Genomic DNA, 25,779 nt, shown 5'->3' with positions numbered 1-25,779 from the left:
ACACATACTCTATTCCATCCAGGCTACTGACCAACCACTTCAGTGAGATGTTTTCCAAATACCAGTAGTCTTGTCAAGAGTTAATTCTGGATCTCCACAGCCTGAATTTCCTTCCAGATTCAAAGCACAACACAGTATTTGAGATGGGGCTTGGTTAAGTCCAAGTTAGAACCCGAGGGACTGGCAGGAGGGTGTGCCAGGGGTGGTTTAGGTTGGATATTAGGAAAAGGTTCTTCCCCCAGAGGGTGGCGGAGCCCTGGAACAGGCTCCCCAGGGAGGCATCACAGCACCAAGCCTGACGATATTCAAGGAGCACTTAGACAATGCCCTCAGACACATGGGTGAATTTTGGGGTTGTCCTGTGCAGGGACAGGAGTTGGACTCAATGATCCTTGTGGGTCCCTTCCAGCTCAGGGCATTCTATGATTCTAAGTCACCTTATCCCCACAAATTGCATGACTTCCTCTTCAGTTTTATGTCAATCAAATTCTTCTATGACCTATATCACTTTTTGTATCCTCAGCTTAAAAGCCCCTTTCCAAGTTTTATTCTAATCTGGATTACAGTAATTGCGTTTTTCTGATATTTAGAGTTAGCTTCCTCTGGGTAAAATGAGAAACATGAAACATTGCAAGGGCATCAGAACTTGTGAATGCCAGAAATAGAACTACCTTCTGGCCTTCTTTCTTACTGCTAGCAGATCCAGGGCAATATGATTCTTACTCTTCTACGTTTTAACTAACTTCAGCTCCAACCATGTTTCTAAATTCATGCTCTTTTAAGTTCTTTAACCTCTGTATACTCTAGGAATCACACGGAATTCAGAAATCACCCTAGACCCAAGCAGCTTGAAAACAGATCCTCTTTATTTGGAGATGCGTTCTACCTATGCTTTCAAAATAGGCTGCAAAACCTATTCTTACTCCATATTTGGAGCCCTTTCTCCAAGCTTCCCATCTCTGGAACTCAAATATTTCCAGACAATTCCCAGTACCACTGCTACCTGTACCACTCCAAGCTAGAGGTCTGCTAAAAGGAATTCCTTTCCTGCACTCTCCAGCTACAGATAAATTCCAGAGATGTTAGCTAGGGCTGCAAAAAAACCCCAGCAAACCCCAAACAAAAACAACAAAAAAAAATCCCCCAAAGCTTTATGCATACCTTTCTTGATAAAAGTCAACACTACCAGAGAGCTTTTTAAGCCTCAGACTGAAAAAAAACCTTGATCTTTAGCAAAGCCAGGTTTCCATCTGAAATGCTAAGCAGATCAATCTTAAGGGAGCAAACAAAAAAAAAAACCATGAACCTCTAGCTCATGACTCTACCATATTTGGCAGAAGTTCAGTACTTTTACTCTGTTTCTGAGCACAATTCATAACTGTCAAATCAAGTCAGCCCTGACCCGTAGAACTCCACCCAATCTCTCTCAAACATCAGGAGCAAGATGTATATAGACAATGCACACTTGTATAACCAAGATGCTCCTCAGTACAATCCAAAAGTGCTGTACTTCTTGCAGGGAACATTTCTCTCCAACTCTGAAAATTATACCAGCAGCAAGTGGATTTCTAGGTGCAATTAAATATATTAGAGTTTCACACATCTTCAAAACCACTATTTCAACAGCAAGGTGGAGGAACCTCTCTGAGGAATAGAAACCTGCATTCCACTGACTGCTAGTCAAGGATGTGGAGGAAGAGTATTTCCATTTTAATTGGGAACAGAAATAATCACAGTATTTCACTCCTCAGCAGGTTGCCATGCTTTTGCAGTGACTTATAGGCCACATTGCCGAGCCCTTCTCTCCCGCTTCATCGATTGCAAATCAAAAGGCATCAGGGAAGGAAACAACAATTGTGAGACAACTTACAAGAATTTTCATAGAATCTGATGTAGCATTTCTCGAATTTTCTCTTGGAGTTTTGCAAGTAATGGAAATCTAAAATATCCACAAAGCATTGTTTCTGAACATGGCTGTGACTTATTTTTAATTAGAAGACAAGCAACAATTGCTTTGTATTACAAGCTGTTGGCACAGAGGCACCAACGGTGCTTTCTGATTCTCTCTAATGTGCACATTAAATTAATGATTGAAGAACACAGTTTCACCAGGTTTCCTAAACCTTTTTCTACTGCATGCTGGCGAAGCTGCAAACAGGTTTTTACTCAACTAAATATATATACAGCAGCCACTGTAAAGACAGTGTACCAAGAATATTCTGAAGTTTCCTACTTACAGCTCTATTTCTGTTTTGCATGTCCTGAGAAGTATAACAAACTTATGGAATAGTCTTATTTCAAAATTCAAGACAGAATAAATACCTGTAAATTGATCTACTAAGTTTTAGAACTACATGAAGGAATAATATTCATGAGATTAACAAACTTGGTCCTACAGACAGCACAAAGATGACCAACACACCAGAATGTTAAAACGATACTCAACATCATCCCACAGGAAGGTTCCTGAACCAAATTAATTCAGACTGGTCTAGTTGTGACCCTGTCACATAGGCAGAAAGCTGAAAGTCCAAAGCAGTCAGAAATAAGGTATTTTTAGCATCTTTAAACATGATGTGGGAAAGGGGAAAACAGCAACTTAAACATGATGTGGGAAAGGGGAAAACAGCAAATTAGTTAGCAAATCCTGCTAGACTGAATAGATTTGAAAACGTGGAGGAAAGGTTTTGGAAGCTAAAAATACACGTGTAAGAAAGATGAAAAAAAAGCAACCTTTAGAATACATGCAATCCATCTGGAGGAAAATAATCCAGAACTACAGCAGATGAAAAAGAAAGGAGTGCAGTGATGTGGAGCAAGTCTGAAAAGCAAGAGTGGGAAAAATAGTACAAAAATCTTCAATGCTCCAAAACAGCAAAAAAAGAAAAAAACAACAGTTTTTGACTGCATAGGTAGAGCCCTGTAGTCCCAAAAAAAGCAGGAAAAAAATACCCTCTGTGGGCTTCTGGTAAGACTATGCTTATGACATTACATACATTTAAACATATCCCAGAATGCAGAAAAAAAAGAAGGGTATTTTTGAGAGAATTCAGAAGAATAAAAAACTGAAAGCTAGAAGATTGAATTACAAGAAAAGATTAAGGGAATACAAAGCATTACTTCACTAAATGGTGACTAAGAGCAAGGGTACAAGCATCTGAAGAGTATAACACACCATAGGGAAAGAAGATATATTTGAAATGGAGATGAAGAAATAGAAATGGAAGATTTAGGCAGAAGCTTACTGACTTAGCCGGCTACAAAAAAAGTCTTCAAAAGGAAAGGCTAAGTAGAAGCCATAGCAACTGGAGTTTAGAGCAAATGTAAAGAAAGGATGAGAGGAAAGAATCCTACCATAGCGCTTTATGGGAAGAGACACGATTTTAGCTAGTAAGACTTCCCAATCTTAACTTCTTATAATATGGTAAAAACACTGTGTGAAGGGATACTCCCGTAACTGGCAGTAAAAGCTACGTATTTCACTAGGATCTTAAAATAACTGAAAAAAGAGACAGTACCAGGGCAATCTAGACTTCTAAAAGGATCGAACAGGATACTGAATCCGTGTAATTAGTGGTCTTATATCCACACAGCTTTCACCAACCATACCTGCTAACCAAATTGTGCTTTTCTCATAAATACTTTTTAATTTCTGCCTCTTACCTTAAGAGGCTCTTACCAGAACGGCAGCTCAGAACCAGGGCTGAAAAAGTGCTGATTGGTGCACCGAATAACATCCCGTGCATTATAACAGGGAGCAGATAATGATGATAAACTAGAGTTTCATACCAGCTGATAAAGCAGCTCATGTAACCATACAGGCTGAGATGACCCTCTCTGAAACAGGAGCAGCCTGGAGAGCAGCTATAGAGTCTGAAGGTGAATCAGGCAATTGCTCCCAGAGACAAGCCTCTCCCCAGTGCTGGGCCATTAGATGAATGACTCAGTGCAACCCCTGTACACTGGGAAAGCTCTGCCAAAAGTAATAATAAGAGGTGCCTTTTAAAAAAGAGGAGGAGAGATATGGACAGAGGAAAAAAAAGTTGCTTATGGAATGAATTCTACTATGACCAAGTTATCCCTCAAAGTGAAAAGGTTTGAAGAGCATTTTTCATCTCCTGCAATGAAAGTCACCTGAATACATGGCCTAAAACTTGAATCCGGCCTAAATTTCAGCTTTAGAAATTTAGGAATTTAGAAATTATTCTGCCTTCTCAGCTCTCTTTGTGTATTATCAACTGGACACAGCTTTTTCCATCCCAAACTATCACTGAATAGCTGTTGTGCTCCACTGATGAACTCTATTTGCCAGTTAGCAAAAAGATGAAGGCTCACATACTAAATGAGTCAGCATGGGTCATAGTTCAGTTCTCCCACAAAGCAGAAGTACAGGAAGATAATTCCATTGCCAAAATAGGCCCATATATATATATTTTTATATATATATAAATGAAGCTCATTAATAACTAGCCAACAAAAGCCCGTTTGACAAAAGAATGGTAAGCCTCACATTCAGTCTGAGAGTATGATGTGAAGCTTGGCTCCTGCCATCCCTGAAACCACCAGTGGCCGCTCTCCTAGAAGTTAGCCGCTTTTAGGAATGTGTCCTGGTTTCAGCTGGGATAGAGTTAAATCTCTTCGTAGTAGCTAGCATGGGGCTGTGTTTTGGATTTTTGCTGGTAACAGCAGTGATAATGCAGAGATGTTTTGGCTGTTGCTAAGTCGCACTTACACTGGTCAAGGACTTTTTCAGCGCCCCGTGCTCTGCCGGGGGCACAAGGAGCTGGGAGGGGGCACAGCCAGGACAGCTGACCCCAACTGACCCACGGGATATTCCGTACCATATGACGTCATGCTCAGGATATAAAGCTGGGGAAGAAGGAGGAAGAGGGGGACATTCAGAGTTACGGTGTTTGTCTTCCCAAGTAACCGCTACGCGTGATGGAGCCCTGCTCTCCTGGGGATGGCTGAGCGCCTGCCTGCCTGTGGGAAGGGGTGAATGAATGCCTTGTTTTGCTTTGCTTCTGCACACAGCTTTTGCAGCTTTTCCTCTACCTGTTAAACTGTCTTTATCTCAACCCATGAGTTGCCTCACTTCTACTCTTCCGATTCTCTCCCGTCCCACCAGGGGGGAGTGAGCGAGTGGCTGCGTGGGGCTGGGTTGCTGACTGGGGCTAAACGATGACAGTCCTTTTTGGTGCTCAACGTGGGGCATGAAAGGTTTAAGATAATGACAGATTTGACTGGAATGCGTTAGATGGAATTTATAGCTGTTATTGCTGTTTAGCTATTAATTGGCAGGCTTCTGTGCTTGCTATGGGGCTTGCCTAGTTTAGTGTACATATATAAATATACACTGTATGCCTTAAAATCTAGTGCTTATTAGCGATGTTTTTTGTTTTCACTGCTTGCTGTACTGCTTATCCCCTTCCCCTGCCGGGCCTGGGAACACTCTGATAACAGCCATGGCGATGCGCCTGGGCTGGCAGATGGCCAGGGCCCCGCTGCTGTTTCTGTGCTGCTGCACTGGACAGGCTGGAACTCCAGCGTGAACTCAAGACAGAACATTAGGAAATTATCCTGAAACCCCAGCTGGAACACTCCCTCAGCAAAGCCAATTGTAGTACCACAAGCAATGCGCATGTTCCCCTAAGAAGTACAAAATATCTAGTAGGTACTATGAGTGACATCTAGGCTTAGGATACCACGTATGACATGGAATATATTTGTTTGTTATCATATTTGAAACCAGAGTAGTTTCACAGTTCTGTTATACTTAGGTTCTTCTGCCATGTTTGCATACCTCTGCAATAAATTCCTACACATGCTTATTATTCAAGTAGGCCTGGAGCGTGCTACCTCTTTGCTATTGTAACACAGCAACCACTATGCTAGAGCCAAAATGACACAAAATCATTGATGAAAACACACAGAAACATACACTCACCCTCATAGAGGTCTCTCCGCCATGGGGTTGTTGCAGCCTGAAGACTTGAGCAACCATGTGTTCCGTGGAGGGGTGCAACAGGATACGTCGGGAAGCCAGTCCCACCATTACGTATCTGCCCATTGGAGACAGGCTCACAGAAATGGCATTAGGGCCTATAAAGAGAAGAGGCATTATTTCTCTCACAGGCTGACATCCCTCCCTATGCCTCACTCTCACAGCTTCCTCATTGCCTTCCAGCGTTCCCATGATGTACCGCGTACTAAGCTCATCCTTGTAAGGGGCAGAGAAGAATAAGGAGACCTGCACAGAACAGATTTTGCAAGACATTTCCTTGCAGCAAGTGTCCTCTCACTAAGACAATGAGGTTCTTTAAGGAATACAAAACCCCTATCCCTTAAACAGCTCCCCCTTACCAGCACCTTACACGTCCAGACTGTACCACAAGCTTCTCCCCGGCAGTACTGTATTTGTGGCTAGTTGAAGGTCAATAAAATATTTTTTGTTACTACAATCACCAATGTTCGGACTATTGTATTTTCACTGAAGGCTGAGTTCTGCAGTAACTTCTCACACTCCTACCCACCCTGACTCCTTGCTGCATGCTTACCAAATCGCTTTGTGTAAAGCATCTCGCCCAGGTTGTGGGGTGCCAGGGAATACACAGCCAATATTCCCTCATCAGGGAAGCCCCTTTGACTGCTGGGAATGAAGGCTGCCAGCAGCTGCCCATCGGCAGAGATATCGCAGCTAGCATCATTGTAAATCTTGCAGTTTTGAACAAGCACGTTCACAGAGGCTGCAAAGAAGAAAGGAACAGTGATTAAAGCACTCGGGTTCAATCGACAACAAGCAAGATTTAAACCTAACGTTGGAGACCGGACAGTACATGCAAAACACACTCAAGACATTTAGCTTCCTCCAAAAGTTTATGAAACGTTAATACCCTGATTAATGTAGAACTTGCTCCAAAACGGACATAAGACACTGCAATGAGCCCAGGGAATGAAGCCTACTCACCTCCTGGAGCCTTCAGCCAGGGAATAGTGGCAATTGCACTTTATCAAACCCCTCCTTTGTTGAGCATAACACCATCCTTTGTAAAGGACAGCACAGTTTAAACAAGTCCCGTATCGTGACTCTCTGACAAACTCCAGCAGTGGTATCACTGGAAACAGTACACCTTAATTCATTTCCCCTTCTCTTGCGGAACCCCTAGGTTCCAGCTCCCCTTTTCTCCGATAAACAGGAGATGAGAGAAAAATTCCTCCTGCCAGATACAGACATTCACTTCTGACAGCTGATTTTTACACCAATCTTGGATAAAGCAAGTGAGAAAGGGCAGAGCCTTCTCCAGCCATTCCTCTATTTAATTGCTCCAGTATTTGAGACACTCATGGAATTGGTGAAGTAACAGTTTAGCAGACAGGGTAGTGATCAGCAATTCACAAAATATAAGTTTTACTTCAATCTCTGCTGGTGAGTTGCTGGGTGACCTTGTACAAAGCTTTTCCCCTCTGTGCCTTGCATACGCAGCCCATAAGCTCTTTGGGCTATTGTATCTTACTATGCACCTGTGCCATTCCTAGTACAACGAGGTTCCAAGGCCTTTTAGCATCGTCACCACCAACAGTTCAATGGCAGCTTGAGAAGACAAGGCTGGAGTTACGTTCACTCCCTCAGCCTAACCTAAATGTGGTCCAGCGTTTCACTAAAACTGCTGCAGTTATTCCAGGAGATTTGGAGCTGAAACAGCATACAGTATTTTGGGGATGGGGGAATTTCAGATTCTAGTATTTTCAAACTCAAAGGGATAGAAACAAACAAACAAAAAAAGTAATAAAGTCTGCATTTGCAATTCAGAAGCTTTACATGCTATAAGACTGAAGAGCCCATCTCACATGCTTGAAGCTACAGCATCATGTGGAGCCTTATGCCAACTTCTACAGTCTCTTCTAAATCTCCAGACCATGCCCAGCCTAGTGGTTTGGCTAAAATTGCAGATGAGTTTATGAAAGCACTTCTTGGGCTAGATTCCTTGTTAGTTTAACAAAAGAACGGTGCCAAGAATGCTTTGCGCATACTTCTGAAAGCCTGAACTCCCAAACCAAATCAAGGCTGCAACTCAATGCTTTAACAAAATGGCACTGCTGCCAGAAGAAACAATCCCTGCCCTTTGTTTCTGAAACTTCTGTGGAAAGCAAGCTACATCAAGGAACTGATATGGCTGAGGAATTACCGACTGTTGCCTAGGTCCCTTTTTAGCCAGAACAGTTTCCCCAACGTGGTATGCCACATGGCTACATGCACACTTGCAGCAGCAGAGAAAGAAGTCATCACAGGGAAGCAGGCAGGATTGCTCCTTCTTCCAGCACTGCTGATTTAAAGCACTCACTGAACCTCATCTTCAGTTCTCTTGGTCTTAAAGACATTTTTCCTGGAATTGCTTTCCTACATGGTTGAATATCAACTTCTGCTGTTCCATTTAAGAAACTCTGATGAAAAAAAACGATGAGGATAAAAAGCGGACTGTGTAATTACATTCTGTACCAAGCCACCTACACCTGTACTCTAAATTTATTCAACCTCTTTTTTTCAGTCTTGAAGCTGCTAAAAACAGTCATTTTCAGCCTAGTATAAACAGAAAGGTGCTGAACAGAAAAAAGGTAAACAATGGTAGTCACTGTCAGTGCTCTAATAACAGAACCTAAAATACACATGGCCCTTCGAAGAACAGACGGTCCAAAAGATGACAAAATTCCCAAGTCCTTAGTCTGAAGCTAGCTGAACAGAAAGACTAAAGATTGAAGACCATACTAACTAATTTTAAAAAAGGTAAAATTAAAACTTGCCACTTGTTTTTTGTTTTAAATCTAGGCTTCACTCAAGTATGTCATCATTATGTCATCACAAGAGAAGATGGGCATCAACACAAGGACTGCAATATATGCTGTGAACTAGCTAAAAGACACATGACAACAGGTTGCACTGTTGTAATCCCCGTCAAGAGGATTCCTGCAGAATTCTTCAGTGACTTATTTCAAAACCAGTCCTATTTATTAGCTTTATCAATGAGCTAGGCACACAGTGGAGCTGGTTGATTAATTCTGTTGATAAAGTTTGGTAATTTCATTTAAAAAGTATGATCAGACCACACAGTGAACTGAAGTACAGGGACATAAACAGAAGTGAAATGAAAGAGTTCTAGAGTGCATTAACATTTATAAATGTCTGCTTCTCCTAGGAGCTTCTCAGTTGGAAACAAAAGAGGATCCATTTTCATGATCATTGCAAAGATTGAGCCATCCACCTGGCATAACAGTGAAAGAGATGGCAATCCTAAACTGCGCTGGGGAGCACACTTATGATAGAAGTATCAGTGCTAATATACAACCTTGCGCTGAGACCACACGCAGGATACTGGACATAGTTTTGGTCACCTAGGTTCAAGAAAGATTAAATCCTAAACGGTAGCAAGTCTATCAAAGAGCTAGGAAGATGATTGGAGAAAACAAAACATGTTTGGTTTGTTTTTTTTTTTTTAAACAAAACAACAACCACCCGAACTCAAACGAGCCCCAACAAATAAACAAAAAAAGATTGCAAGGAAATGGGACTGTATTTACAAAAATACCAGAAAGTAAGTGCCAGAAAAACATCAGTTCTCTTCACAAATAATGTTGACAGGTGAGTAAGTGGGTAAAAGCAGCCGTTAAGTTTGGAAATTAGAAGATTTCTACCAGAATAGCAAGATTCTAGAATAGTCTTTCAACAGAAGTGAGGAGAGGGGTAAATAATTCATCCAATTTTAAGACTGAATAAGATTAACAGAATGTCTACTGTCATTTGATGCTCAATACTGGAAGTAGTAAGATTGTATACATGCTTTATCAGACCAAAGGCGTAAGTGTCACTTAGCTCAGGCACCCTTCTGTACTGATGAGCTGGTGCTTTTCCAAGAGGTGCAAGAAGTTTTAGAGGGGACAGATACTGATTTCTCTGGGCAAAGGCTATGGGCAATGTTTCTTCCTTGTTCCTGTAACTATTGAAAAATCATAGCCTATAGAATCCATGTCTCTTCTCAGCTTTTAAGGTTTGGTTTGGGGTTGTTTGGTTTTTTTTGTTGTTGGTTTGTTTTTCTTTTTTTACAACTAATGCCACCTTTGACATGCATCAGAAAAGAAACCCACATCTTTATTTTTGTCAGGTAAGAAATGCTTGTATGTAATGCTTGTACAGATTCACGGACATTGCCACGTCTTGCATATATCCTCACAGTTCCACGGCTATTTTTTTCCTTTCCAGGTCTCTAATCCTCTTCCTCATCTAGCATTTACTACATGTCTTTTAAAAACAATGCTGGTTTTGGATCACCAGTCACCAAGAGCCTATTCATCATATAGCACATGTTCACTCATTTTTTATCTACACTGTTTTTCCTTCCCCCCGTCCAACCCTCCTTCAGCACAGCACAGAGGATTTTGGTGAGCAGTCCACAAGGATGGCCAACATGACTGCATGTCTTGTTCTCTTTAAAGTTTGTTGCATGTGGTAAACGGCTCTTAGCAAAACAGATTGTGAGCTCCCCTGCCAGAAGTGAACTATCTTTCCCCCTTGATGTGTGCCTGGAACATAAAACATCACAGATGCAAGTCGCGCTGAACAAGAGAGAGTGCCCTTTATTTCAGTCTTTCAAGACCTGATTCACGCTGGCATCATGTTTCTTTGCTCTTCCGTCATTTACAAAGGATGAGGGCCTCAGGTAGCACTTACACCTAGAACCAAGGCAGCCTACTGTGCCAGCAAGGACATGAAACGTGAGAGGTGGAGATCTCAGCAAGGTTTCATTTTAAGGACCAGCATCTAAGAGGTTCCCAAGACATGGGGAGGATGAAGATACCCATGCACTTAAAGCCACAGGCTATTTGAGTTCTTTGAGCTTGAGGCCTGATCTATGAGAATGAAGCCAATGCAGAAGATTTTGGGGGGGGGGGGGGGGGGGGGGGAATTGCTATTTTGGGGAAACGATTTATAACAAGGCTGCCCTTTCTTTTCTTGTTTTCTTTTGTTGTTAATGCAGACACCGAGCTAAAAGAACATGTCAAAAGAAACATCAGAGAACAAATTAATCAAGCTGTTGTGCCGACCTGGAGTGCTTAACACCTACAGCATAATTACACTTGAAGCTGGGAAAGGCCTGGAACACCAGCACCAGCAACACTATTTGCCAAAGGAAAATCATGCTGGGTGCATGATCTGCTCCTAGCCACCCTTAAGGATGACACTTCCTTAACAGCTGTTCCTATTTGTAAATTGTTTAGCATGCCTTTTTTCCCTCTTTTCTTCTTTTAAGCTCTTCTACATACCACTGTGGATAGTAAGTATTGATCAAATCACCTTCCTCAAGTCCCAGCCAGTGTCAGAACAGGACAAATTCCTGACGTGTGACTAAACGTGGAAGCATTAGACCAGTTTAGCCACAACGGCTAGGAAATGAAATAACAAGCAGTGAGTAGCATGAGAGAAACTATATTCAAAAGATATAAACAAGAGATAAAACCTTCAAATTTTATCTGTGGAAAGGCTATATTCTACGCTGTTCACTGATTCAATACTTACCTGTTAGCTGCAGGAAATTTTAAGGATCTGCAAGACTTACTAGAAGAATATTAAATAAATGCCAGAGATAGCATTGTCTCTGCTGCCAAATAAATTCCTACCGCAGAGCCGATACGACTGACAATGACAGTTTAAGACTGGGTCCTGTTCATTTCAGAGTTATTAAAAGCAAAACTGGCAAAAAGAGAGAAGAAATCTGAAGACATCTTCTTCCATTCTGCAATTAATAGACAGATACTAAAATCCCATAAGTCCCTGCACTGCCATCTCCCCAGAGCCATCGGCGTCCTCTTTCGTGTGCTTGCTGGACTGGGCATTCGCAAGGTCACTGCTGTGGAGCAGAGTCCTGAGCCCAGGGCTCCGAAGGATGCTGGGGCCCAGCTGCTGAGATCGCAGGACTGCGCTAATCACGCTGCTGTGACTCGCTCAGACATGTCTGCTTCAGTGGGAATTATCATACTTCCAAACTATTGTTTCTTTGTTTAATTGTAACAGGAAGAAGAGCTGCTTGGAGATGGAGATTGGCCACAGAGTCGTTTCTTTGATGGAGAGCGGAGCTGGCAAGCAGTCCCAAACTTCAGCTGTATCGTTTCATCTGCGGGTCAAGTAAGTCCCAGGAAGTGCAATAGCCTCCTCTGTGCAAGCAGGCTCTCTCACATGACCACCTCTAATTTATAGGAAATGATGGGGGGGGGGGGGAAGCTGTTGAGATCCCATGCTTTACTGGGAAAATAGTTTATTTCCAAGATGATGAAGAGTCAGAAAAAACTCCTCCAGCCCACTGCTCCACTGTTACACATTTAGCTTCACAGTATCTCTACAAATCTGTGCACTGTGGCAAACCTGCAGCTTGCCTTTGTTCTGCGCCTAGTCAAGCTTGGCAAATACCTGTTGTAGGATGAGCGCAGCTGCTGCATCTTCATACCTCCCTGCTAGACCTTGGCAGATACAGCTAACGACCTAGAAACGCCAGAGTTGGGCTCAGCATGGAAAAAGGAAGAAGCAGAGTAAAACCAAACATTTCCAAATGGAAATAACGGAGGATGGAAAAGCCAAGTGCTACAAAGCACAAAGTGTGGACTCAGAAGGGATAGGGATGGGCTTGCAGCGGGAACCCTGCCCGCAAGAAGGGCACAATGACAAGAGAAACTGTAGCCCGATTTCCAGCTAATTGCAAGCTATTTCAGAATGGAAGCGTCCTGGTAGGGGAGGGGGAGAAGATTGAAATATTGAGGAGCAGATGATTTTTATAATTTATGGAATCCCACAGAAAATAAACAAACATCTTATGCCTTTCCTTCCCCACCCCCCCTTTTTTTTTTTAAAAAAAAAAAGCTATTAGCAGCTGTAGCAATCTTCAAATACTTTACAAGCTTGCAGAGAGTCCCAAAGAATTTCAGTCAGCAGCAAGATGCTTCCCCCTCTGACTTCACCTTTATTCTGTTCCAGACTCTGGTTAGACCACAGAAAGTATTGCCATTGTGGGGCAAAATTTGGCCTTGAGCACTGATCCTCTGCCTACAACCTTACACTAGTACTTCAAAGCCTGGCATTTAACGAGATGCATCAAAGCACTGGCACATGAGTTCAACACAGTATTCTATTTTCAAGATGATGCTGCATGCTCCTTCCCAAGAGACAGAATGGTTCTCCAGGACAAAATATAAAGCATCTTTCCCCTTTACAATGTTGAGGGATACCATCTAAAAGCAGGGCTTTTACTTCCCACCAGGCTATAAACATCACACCACAGTATTCTATAAAATGCAGAAGGAGATGAGACAGAAACACCAGACACTGTCTTTAGGAATGACATAGTAAGAAAGCTTTTTGTAATGAGGTGGGCTTCTGGTGGCTTTCCCCCAGCTCCTCTGATATCCCAGGGACTGGGAGGTAAATGGTCCCATACAGGTTGCCCAGGGAATTTTTGGATGCCTCATCACTGGAAGTGGTCAAGGTCAGATTGGACAGAGCTTTGAGCAACCTGACCTATTGAAAGTTGTCCCTACCCATGGCAGGTGGGGTGGACTAGATGATTTTTGAAGGTCCCTTCCAACCCAAACCATTCTATGATTCTGTGATTTCAATTCCCCACATCTCTGCTGCTATGGTATCACTAAATATGCTCCTCTTGTGGGTTCTTTAAGCAACAGGACAGTACCCCACAGAGACCTGTAAGATATATAATTTCTGGAATTGCAGGGACTGGGAGAAACTTTCTTAGTTCATTTCAGTGTCTACCTGTGAAAGCAGAAGTCTTTCTGAAAATAGAATGCCTGTTCTCCCTAAGAAGAAGTCAGTCCCTTAAGGCAGAACCCAATCTGTTTTTGCTGAGAAGTCAAGCAATGAATTTCACATATGCAGAGAGATGGCCTAAGCTAAAAATCACTGTACAAAGAAACATTCATGAATACCTACCTCCTATCTTCATCCCAGGGTGCAGCAAATATTTCTGCAGCTGTACAGCAAGCTATATCAGGATACTATTCTGGGTTAAAAATAGCCTTTCTACTCAAGTTAGTTTTAGCCCCCAAAAAGTCATTCTTTGATCAGCTGACCACAAGCATCAAATATTCTTGTGCCTGCATAAGGAAGTCTATTCCAGGGCGAGAGCTAGCTTATGCCATAGAACATACGTAAAACTATGGTCTAATCTTCACAAAGGGAAGGAGAGAATAAATGAATAAATAAATAAAATCAGCAATATTGCTCGTATTCTTGACCCAGAAGCAGCCTTCGCCTGAGATATGGGACAAATCACTGCTTTTGCAAACGGCTAGAAGCTACACCTACTTCCCATGGCTTGCAACACTGTGATAAGCAACAGTCCAGGGCCCCGATTCCCAAAATGTATTGCAGCACTTCAACCGACACTAACGTCAATAACTTGGAGAATTCAGACCCAATTTATTAGCAGGTTCTAATGTAAAGGTATAAAGACAACATCCCTCTAGAAACTTGGTAGAAGAATGAGGAGATTGGATACAGAATTCTTCTGAGAGGATTTTATATTCCCATGAGAATGCTGACAAAAAAGCCCCATTTTCTCATAGCAAGAATATACAAGCTAGACAGAGCAGTAGCAGTTCTGCATGCTTTTAGTCAACTTTCTCAAAAGGCTAAGCATTTTACAGTTCCCAATGCAATACGACAATCAAGTAATCCAAGGCCTCCAACACAGAGTTACCTTTGGAAGATCCTAGAGCTTTGAGTAGCTCTGGTTGGTATAGACTTAAAAGAAAGTACCGGTGTCCTTTCCAGCTTACCATTGCTGATTTCAGGCAGATCAAACTTAGTGAAGTCCCACCACTGGAGTCGGTAGGTGGTGTTGGCAATGTTGCTGGCCACAGCTGACTGTCCATCCCCAATCACAGCACCTACAGAAAAGATGAAAATAATTAGCAATTTAACCTTCAGAAGCTAATCCAGAAAAGAGCTGGGGAGACAAAACCATACAAAACCTTTCAAAATCCTATACACAAAAGTCTAGATTCTTAAAGAAACCTTATTTACAGAAATGGCAACACCTCCTAAATAAGCCACAGAGCACAGGAAATTAATAGGAAAGCACCTCCCCTGCAACACATTTTTTTTGAAACAAAAAAAAAAGAAAAAAAGAAAAAGAGAGAAAGAGAGAATTGATGAGAGATAAGACTTGCCCAGACTCACAAGCCAGAAATCCTAATCAATTCATTTGATGCAAATGCATTCTACTTATTGGTACTAGCGAAGCTGATTTTTAACAGACCCAATGTTTTCTAGAACAGCTATGAAGGCAGACCAGAAGACATACTAAGGAAAAGCATTGCCCTGGCAAATCACACACATTTATGGATGTAATTCCTCCTCCTACTGTAAACTCCACTCGTTGCCTACCATAATTGCTGCACAGTAATGACTGTAATGAAATATTAGCAAGGAGGACCTACAAGTGGGCCCTTTGCTCTGGGTGGCTCAACCAGCAGCAGGCAGGGGCTGCCCTGACTCCAGGCAAAGGACTTGACCCTCACTAACCACCCAAGGATTTGGGCAACTGCCCTAAGCAGAAGGCTAAGCAGAATACTTTAGAAACTAGCACAAAGAACATAATCTTTCCAAGCAGAAAGAAACTGCCACTTGTAACTCAAGTTGGCATACATTTGAGAAAGCTCAGAGGCATTAAATGCAATCCTTAGGGAGACAACTGGAGAGAAGAAACAGCTCTCCCGTAACAGTACTAGAGTAAAAAAATCTCATGCTATTTGCAGTCTCTAAGGCCTTTATATACATGCAGCCATTGTGCTACATACACATGCTGGCACTCAGAGAAACTCACGGTAATGGAATTTGATGAGGGAGAGCAAACCAAGATCATCCCCAAGCACAAACGAGGAAAAGCACAGTCTCCAGAGTCTACACAGTCTGGACTTCAGCATCTCTACACTGTCTCCAGTAGGAAGCCCTCAGAAAAGTTGAGTGTCTTCAACCTCCCAGAAGGGCTGGCTCAGGACTCTGCTGCCACAGCAGCAATAGCGGAAGAGGTGTCACTTTGACAACGTCGTGTCTAGTACACAGCAGGCCTGCTGCCTGCACAGAGAGCTAAAAGCTTGCTAACTACTGGTAAATGAAAGTGGCAGGGAGGAAGATGAGGACACTAGGGTGGCTGGACTTTTACTTTCCTTACCAAACGCCAGCAGAACACTCAGACTTGTGGGGAAAAAAAAAAAAACAAAACAAAAGCCCTGAACACACAAACAAGGTTTATGTTTTCTCTGCAATATAAAGAACAAGATGGGGCAGGGCAAAATAGGGAAGCAAATTCTAGACTGGTGCCAAGAAGGCTGTTAGTCCTCTTTTCATCGATAAGCTGTCTCAAGTCCTGATTTTTTGTTCTGGAGAAAGCTCAGAAATATGCCAATAGCAAGACTTCTGAGCAGCCAGCTTTACACCGTGTCCTCAGCTGTGCCAGGCCTTCAGCAATTGCAAACTTCCAGCCTACATCTGCTCAGTCTCTGTATCTGCCTCTGTCAGACGTGCACATATCACTTGGAAAGCAGAATCAAGAACATTTCCATTGCTCTTACATATGCCCAAGGCCTTTGCTCTCCATATCCCTCAAAACAAAAGGCTCCTCTGAACAAAAGATACGTGGTGGAGAAAGCAGACTCAATGCATTAATGAAATTATATTCTGCAACCAGAAGTAGAAGGAGGACAATTACATTTTATATTACTTCATCTTTAAGTCTCTGCATTGCAGGCCTAGATTTGGTGCTCAAGGGCAGCTCTTCTGCTGTCTTGCCTCCAGCCACCAGGTGGAGAACAGAAAACTAGTTTCTGTACAAATTTCAAGCAGTGGGACTCGCTGCAGGGAAACGGTAACATCAACCAGGTAACAACTGCATTACAGGACCTGAGTCAGAGAAGGAAACACTCCGCAAAGACAGGCAACAGAAGTACTACTAAGGGCACATAATTCCAGAATATTGATCTTACTACAGATGAACATTACAAAGCCATCACCTGTTTTGCAATGAGAACAACCTTAGCAGGCGTCGCAAGTAATATATAAACTGGAGAATAACATACCCTAGGAGAGTAATCGTGCATTCCCTCTGCATCACAAAAGCCTAGCAACATCACTAACTGCCCCACAAACAGCAAGTTCATCTGGCTCGTACAACTGCTGCACCTACTGCTACAAGTACCATAAAAAAAGCTGTTGGCAAATGTTTCTGAATTTTTTTTTTTACTGTAAAGATTCTGATCTTCTCATCTCTTTCCCTACATCCTTCAGGTTAGTTACGATGTTCATTTAAACTTTGCATCCCCTTCATCTCCAAAGGCAGTCACATTCTGCATAGAAAAACTAACAATGGAAAAAAGCAGTACCTCCCCATCAACAGGAGAGCCCTGCACAAATTTCAGAGCCAGCAAAAGCTATCAACTAATGCTAGTGCTTCAGGTAACAGATACTTTCATCGAAAGGATTAGGACCCAGGGAACAAGGTTCATAGAGCGAAAGGTGTACGTTCAGAAGGATTTGATCCATTTCTCAAAGGCTCCAAACCAGTGTGCCTAACACTAATGGCAAATCCATGATCTACATGGTTTTATTAAGTAACTACCTCTGCTTACACTAATTATGTAATTGAGAAGTGTAATTATTAAATTATAACTAGGTGCATATAAGAAAGTGGAAAAATGTTTGTATCACAAGTCCTGCCAGAAGCCTCCCACATGCATGCCATGCACTGTCCTACAGTAAAGACGATTAAAAGCATGCAAACATTTCAGACATTCAATTTAGGGAGGAAAATATATCCCCCAGTACACAACTATGCCATCCTAACCTTTGTTGTTTGCTTTTTCCATAGGTTGATAGGGAAGATTTGAGACCATGGGTGGAAAACTTATGGAAGTTAAAATCCTCACTACAGAGCTTTTGCTCAACTGTGCAGCGTGAGAACTCCTTCTCAGACAGCTTTGCCCAGTCAGGGTTTCACCCTGGATGACAGCAGAAGAAGGTGCTGTTACCTCTTACGTTCTAGTGTAACCTGGAGGTAAACTTCAGCTTCTTACATGTGGGCAGCAGCAGTTCTCACCAAGTGCTTGACCGTCTGTCCTGATTCCTGGGTCTTCCACTGTTTGATGGGATCACAAGTGACTGCAGTGGGTATCTGAGGGTCTCAGGCTTGTCAACCCCACAAACAGAACGACCTTTTACTGCAGAGATGATGTTGATTTCAAAATGCTGAAATCCAAAGCGAAAGCCAACTGAAATGCAGTGAACGTAGGTTTGACTGGCAGCTTTCCTGCGTCTGTCTATCACTGCGTAATAAACACTGGGTGATGGCAGAAATGAAGATAAATGCTTTCAGCAGCCCCCCCTTCTCCCCCCACAACCCCAATCTCCATCCACCCCCACTCAGCGCATGACATGAGAGTTTAAAGTGTGGGGGGAAAAAAGTCTTAACAAAGACTTAAAAAAAAAATAAAAATCCTCAAATCTTCTTATAGGCCACCTACACGTGACAGATATTTATCCGTCAGTCTCAATCCCCTCAGAGGGTCCAACTCATCTTGGCATGTGGAGAAATTAACCTTTTCCAGTCAGCTATTGCTCATTATCAATCAAGCCATGCAAGCCGATGTCTAAGTTCAGACTGAACTGGAAAAAAGCGGTCCAAAACTACCTTCTATGGCAATCCAGCACTCCTTCAGTGATGAGCAGGATAATTCTGGACTACTACTATCAGACTCTCAGAGGAAGAGCTAACAGCCTAGAGCTACACAGGCTTTGAGGTACAAGTTCCAAGAACGTGGAATATCTACATATTATGGGAATGTCTTTCCCATGTATTTAACAGAAACCAGAGCTCAAATTTTTTTTTCTAGACCAGATCTTTACGCTTAAGTTTTTGATGTCTGGCCAGTTCCCTCATAGTAAGACAAGAAATTACTAAGATGCTTATAGATAAGCTTGAGGAAGCTGGAAAAGTGCCTCAGCTGATTTGTGACTCCATTTGAAACAGTGATTAGGCCCTGGTATAAAATTCCCCCTAGATTAGTACTTGCATCTTTAACCATGAGTACCTTTGAAAAGTAATTACCCTCTAAAAGGGGTAAGGGAATCTTCAGCAGTAGGCTGGCTGACTTGGTGAGGCGGGCTTTAAACTAAAGGACTTGGGGGGCGGGATCCGTGGCAAAAACGCTCACACCAGCACGTCCAACGGGGGAGTAAGTCAGGCCAAGCAGTGTGGTGACAAAGGTTCCTTAGCCGTCTCCCAAGAGGTGAAACAGAAGAGTAATCGCCTCAAGTGTATGCACACGAATGCACGCAGCCTAGGTAACAAACAGGAGGAGCTGGAGCTCCGTGCCCACTCAGAAGGGTACGACATCATAGGAGTAACTGAAACATGGTGGGACAACTCAAATGGCTGGGGGATCGCAATGGACGGGTACAGGCTCTTTTGTAAGGACAGCAGGGTAGAAGAGGTGGAGGAGTTGCACTCTGCATTAAGGAACACCTTGAATGTATCAAAGTCAGCTATGGTGACTGCGACTGCTCTATCGAATGCCTCTGGGTTACAGTCAAAGGGGCATCTCCAAGCAGGACCTCACAGTGGGCATCTGCTATCGACCTCCTAACCACTATGATGAAGCCGATGAAGTGATATTTGGAGCACTAAAGCAAGCTTCTGGCCAACAGAACCTGGGCCTGATGGGTGACTTCAACTACCCAGACATCTGCTGGAAGGACAACACGGCAGCTGGCATGTCATCCACCAAGTTCCTGGAGTGCATAGAGGACTGTTTCCTGATGCAAACGTTACATGTGCCAGCCAGGAATGAGGCGCTGCTGGACTTGCTGTTCACAAACCGAGAAAGCCTGCTTTGTAATATCTCTGTTAGTGACAGCCTTGGCTGCAGCGACCACAATGTTGTGGAGTTCGGGATCCTGCTGAGTGTGCTGAAGGTCAGCTCTAAGACAAGGGTTCTGGATTTTAGAAGAGCAAACTCCAGTGCACTCAGGGCTCAGCTGGGAGGGATTCGATGGGAAGCTTCCATGGAAGACAAAGGAGCTGGTGAGAGCTGGGAGTTCTTCAAGAACTCTCTCTTTGAAGCACAAAGCCAATTTATCCCCTACAAAGGAAAGGGAAGTAGGCGGAGCAAGAGGCTCCCATGGCTCAACCATGACCTCCTGGGTCTACTCAAATCCAAAAGGGAAGCACACCAGAGATGGAGAAGTGGAGGATTATCTGCCGAGAGCTACAAGGGCATTGCCAGAGTGTGCAGAGACGCAATTAGAAAAGCAAAAGCCCAGCTCGAATTGAAACTGGCTGTAGATGTCAAAAATAACAGGAAAAGTTTCTTCAAGTATGTCAACTGTAAGCGGAAAAGGAAGGAAAACACAGGCCCACTGTTAAATGGAAAAGGAGAGTCAATCACCAACGATGCATAAAAGGCAGAGGTCCTCAACACTTTCTTCACCTCGGTCTTTACCAGCACTGTCAGGTCCCAGGCTTTGGGAACGAAATTGCCAGTTGATCCAAACACCAACCCACCATCGGTGAAGGAAGAGTTAGTACATGAATTACTACGGGAGCTTGACCCCCACAAATCGATGGGCCCTGACGGCATAAACCTGAGGGTGTGGAGAGAGCTGGCTGACATCATCGCAAGGCCACTATCCATAATCTTTGAGAAGTCATGGAGAACAGGGGATGTCCCAGAGGGCTGGAGGAAGGCAAAAGTTACCCCTATCTACAAGAAGGGCTTGAGGGAGGATCCGGGTAACTATAGGCCCATCAGCCTTACTTCAATCCCTGGGGAAGTTATGGAACGAATCCTCCTGGGGGCCATCACAAGTCAAATGAAGCCCGTGATTGGGAAAAGCCAACGTGGCTTCACTAAGGGCAGATCGTGCTTGACAAACCTGGTGGCCTTCTAGGACAAAGTGACTTGCCTGGTTGACATGGGGCGAGCGGTGGACATTGTCCACCTGGACTTCTCCAAGGCCTTTGATACGGTCCCCCACAGCCTCCTCCTGGAGAAGTTAATGCGTTACGGCCTAGACAAGGGGTCCGTGCAGTGGGTGGGGAACTGGCTGACAGGCCACACCCAAAGGGTGGTGGTAAATAGCTCCTTTTCCAAGTGGCAACCTGTCACTAGTGGCGTCCCCCAGGGATCGATATTGGGCCCAATGTTATTCAACATCTTTGTAAGTGGTCTGGATAGCGGCATCAAGTGTAGCCTGATGAAGTTTGCAGATGACACCAAGTTGAGTGGGGAAGTAGACACTCCAGAAGGGAGAGCTGCTCTGCAGGGACATCTGGACAGGCTGGAGGAGTGGGCCAGCAAGAACCTTATGAAGGTCAACAAGGGGAAGTGTAAGGTCATGCACCTGGGAAAACATAATCCAGGAGTGCAGCACAGACTGGGATCCACCTGGCTGGAGAGCAGCTCTGTGGAAAGGGACCTGGGGGGCCTGGTGGACAGAAAGCTCAACATGAGCGAACAGTGGCTGCTGCAGCCAAGAAGGCCAACAGGGTGCTGGGTTGCATCAAAAAGGGCATCGCCAGCAGAGATAAAGAAGTCATCATCCCGCTCTACTCAGCGCTTGTCAGGCCACACCTGGAGTGCTGTGTGCAGTTCTGGTCCCCGCTGTACAAAAAGGATGTGGCCAGGCTGGAAGGGGTCCAGAGAAGGGCCACCAAGGTGACCAAAGGACTGGGAAGCTGCCATACGAGGACAGGCTGGGAGAGCTGGGTTTGTTCACCCTTGAGAAAAGGAGGCTCAGAGGGGATCTCATCCCCATGTACCAGTACTTAAGGGGTAGCTACAAAGAAGATGGAGACTCCCTTTTTACACGGAGTCCCATGGAGAGGACAAGGGGGATGGACACAAGTTGCTCTTGGGGAGATTCCAATTGGCCACCAGAGGGAAATATTTCACAGTGAGGACAGTCACCGTTGGAATAATCTCCCCAGGGAAGGGGTTGACTCGACCACGTTGGACACCTTCAAGAGTCGCCTGGACAGGGTGCTGGGCCATCTTGTCTAGGCTGTGCTCTTCCCAGAAAGGTTGGACTAGATGATCCCTGAGGTCCCTTCCAAACTGGGATTCTGTGATTCTTTATGAGCCCATTTGTTACTGTAGCTAATGATACTGACATTATCCTACACTTGCAGAAAGGATCCATCACAGCTGGTGAGTTTTACATCTACTAGTTCCAGATCTACCGTAATCCAGGCTCCAGGAAGCCCAAAACACAGGACAAATCTATTTGATTAACCAAGGATAAAGCTCTTTGCTGCAAGAATACACCTGATTGTCTCAACCAGTTCCCAGTTCTAAAGCAATTTGAATTCAGCTGAAATGTGACTACTGATGTATGAAGCCTAGTGGAGGTAACAGGTTCCTGCACATCCCTGTCCCTATAGTATTTTATAGGGCACCTATAGGGGCAGTTTTGGGGACTACCTTTGATCACAGTAAATATATTACATTGTGAATAGGAATCTGGCAAGTCCCAGCAAATCTCTGTGCCAGGTCACCATAAAGACACTGCCTTTGAAGTGGCTGAGCTAACTATCTAAAACTATGCTAATGCTGTAGAAACAGCATACATAGCAACCTGGTATTTTCAAGGATTCTTTTTTGCTTGTTTTCCAACGTACCAGCAAGCTGTTAATAGGAAGTGGGCAAAACAATTTTCATTAATAGATGCACAAAATGTTACTGAGGGTAGTTCATCATATGGTAAGCTCTGAAGGGATCTCAGATTTGATGTTAACTGAGAAAGCCCCAAAGAGGTCTATGGTCTCTGAAGGCTGAACCCTTCAAAAGGCTGCTATTTTTCCTCTACCCTAGATGTACAAAATAAGAAGAAATGTAATTTCTCATTCATGTTCATTCCTATTGCAAAATTTCCTTTTAAAAGGGGCAATGCTTAGCATGTAGAACTCCACAGTCCTACCAGCAATGGGAACTTGAGCAGGCCTCAGCTGCAGATAGTGAAGATGTCCGTCCTAATTGGAGCTTAGTCAAGGCCCAAGGGCTCCACTCACATTGTGAATGCAAGCATCATACAGGAAAGGGAATTTTCCAGCCACACGTTTCAGACTTCAAAAGGAAATCAGTTTTGCAAGAAACACAAACAATAAATGAACAGATGCCCTGCCCAAAGCCTCCATCCCCAATACAGTCATGGTGGTTCCTTGATATCTTACCTTCCTGACGTTAGAGATCTTCCTCTGTCTGATCATATAACCATTAATAGAGAAATGCATTTGGAAAGTGTGTGTCTTTGATGGCAGGGTGCAGTTTTCCCTCAGGGAAACTAGTAGAGGTTATGGTCCTTTCCAAATGCATTCCCCTCTTGTCTGAATTGTTTACATTTCACCGAGCAAGCTGATAATTTTTCTCCTTAAAGAGAATTCTGCTTCTCTGTTGTTTTTCACCCCATAGAGATGCCCCTGCTCACGCCACCCTGCTACACATGGAAGTTGGAAAAGCAGATATGAAACAGCATGGTGAGTTTGAGGACCAGCAAGGGCTGAGCCAGCAATATTCACATAGAAGCTCTCAGACGAGGAAAACCCTGTACTTTCCTTGGTGACAAATAAGGTATCTTATAATAGCCTTTGCATATACACACTGGAGCAAGCAAATGTTACTGTTAGGAAGTCCTCATAGTACTCAGGGTGACCAACAAGGAACAAGCAGTTGCATTTCCTTGCTGTAGCTACCTCAACCTTCTCAGCCACTGTTAGTGACAGATCATGATCCAAGTCTCCAACCTGAGAAAAACCTTCTGCAACCATCCAATATCAGATACGCACTGCTGAACAGAAAAAAACCCAACCAAATAAATTGAAGGAATTCCTTCTTTCTACCTCTTAAATCACTACCCATCATCACCTCAAGTACAGCCTTGTCACAGTGGAAGTCTGACAGGATTTAAAACAATTTTTGCACATTATTTTTCGTCTGTAAGATTGGTAACCTCCCATGCCATCAAAAAAAAAGAAAAAAAAAGAAAAAAGGAAAAGAGAAATACCATCTGAACCATGGGAATACCAGAGTATCTTAAGCACACCTCACCTTAGTGATGAGAGAGAGCAACGTAACTGCTCAACAACTGCTGGCAAGGAAAAAGGATGAATGAGACATGTGAGCGCCTGACTTTGGCAACTGAACACAAAGTAATAGTTGTATCTCGTTACTGATACATAATTATTTAGCTTATGCTTCAGAGGACATTTCATTTGCATAGCTTAAAATTTTATTCTTGGCAGGGTAGTAAGCACAATTCACCAGAGAACCAAAGCCTCAAATCCTGCTTGCAGTAGAAGCAGAGCTGCAAGTCTTAGTGGTGCTCTTGTATTTGTACAACTCAAATTAAGCCATTAAGTGTGTTTTTCTTCTTTATAAGAAAACCTTGATAAACAAGGACTGTTTAGGCTCAGCTGTTCGTTTTCTCACTTGTCATTTATGATGTTTATAGCTGCAGTGGATGGGAAGTTCTGTGGGAAGGCTCCACTATATCGGTTGCTTTACACCATTTAACAGCACGCACACATACACATTTTAAACAGAAAAACCCTATTTGTTTAGGGACCGCCATGAGATTCCTAGAATTCTGATACTAGAATCAGTATATCAGTATCTAGCAAAAGTACAGAATGATCTGTAAAGAGACAGAGGTGCTCCATGAAGCACACAGGTGGAAATAAATGTTATCAGGCTAGACAGTCAAGAGAAATCTTCCTGCAAATAGAGATTCTGGATCACTAAAAGAGCTTGACAGGAAAAGGTTATGGAAACAGGAAAAAAAAACCCATCTGCTACCATTGGCTGAAACAGCTCACAAGTTGTTTGAGAAGTGGGTGGGCAAACAAGCTTTTCTCTTTTCTCTTTTGGGCCCCTTGCCGGGAAGGGGAGTCAAGGCTGGAGTCTTCCAATCAGCTAACTGCTGGAGCTGTGAAAGGGAGTTTCTGCAGAAACTGTTGCTTGTTTTGAGAGCATTTATTTCCATGTGACAGCAGCATGTGTTAAAAGCATGCCTCATACTACCATATGATTCAAGCAGTAAAACATGTTTCCTACACTATAGCCTTTTCAGGAAAATATGCAAGCACTAAAAATACATTCCAATCTGCATTTTATTTAACTAATGTTTTCTTTTGACTTTTTCTGCATATTTTCAGCCTTTTAGATGACTTTGTCTGCATGCATAAAGAAGCCCTAACAAAAAACAATGAGTAAAGGGTTGGAGAAAGGGGCTGACACTTTCCTCTTAATTTCTGTTATTCTGTACACCACAAAATCCTCTGATACTTACAGAATCAGCCATAAGAGCCATCAGCTACTGCCCCGCCATGGGAGTCAGAAACCTATTTATTGGAAAATACTGGGGAGGTAAAGACAGCTTTACCTTGTCAGTGTGTGGAGAAACAATAACGTGGGTTACAGTCATTTCTCCATCTGGAGATCCATATCAATCTACTAGAAAAAAATCAGTAAGATAATATATTTGAAATCAGATCCCCAAGCAACTGACGCTGCAAAAGAAGTGTTTTTCAGAATTAAACCAGGGGAGAAGCAAGTGAGGCCAGGATACACTGCTAGATGAAAAGGCAGAAGAGAGCTGAACTTCGCAGCCTCTAAACATGTATTCTCTTCCTCTTCACCTATCCTATCCTTCTTATCCTATCTTCACCTTCCTAT

General features: G+C 43.3%; 1 protein-coding gene across 5 annotated transcripts in view; it reads right to left on the bottom strand.

Moving 5' to 3' along the window:
* AMBRA1 (autophagy and beclin 1 regulator 1) overlaps positions 1 to 25,779 on the bottom strand; it is a 152,728-nt gene that overhangs the window by 48,929 nt on the left and 78,020 nt on the right. For all 5 annotated transcript variants that reach the window (XM_075105475.1, XM_075105471.1, XM_075105473.1 and 2 more), the window contains 3 exons: positions 14,833 to 14,943; positions 6,558 to 6,746; positions 5,948 to 6,102 (listed from right to left, as the gene is read on the bottom strand). In XM_075105475.1, coding sequence (XP_074961576.1) covers positions 5,948 to 6,102; positions 6,558 to 6,746; positions 14,833 to 14,943 — 455 coding nt within the window. The remainder of the gene's footprint in view (positions 1 to 5,947; positions 6,103 to 6,557; positions 6,747 to 14,832; positions 14,944 to 25,779) is intronic.

This window comes from Phalacrocorax aristotelis, chromosome 10 (assembly GCF_949628215.1).
Source record: "Phalacrocorax aristotelis chromosome 10, bGulAri2.1, whole genome shotgun sequence".
NCBI classification, from domain to species: Eukaryota; Metazoa; Chordata; class Aves; order Suliformes; family Phalacrocoracidae; genus Phalacrocorax; species Phalacrocorax aristotelis.
The sequence above is the reverse complement of the archived record's forward strand: the minus strand, read 5'-3'. Positions and strand labels throughout refer to the sequence as shown.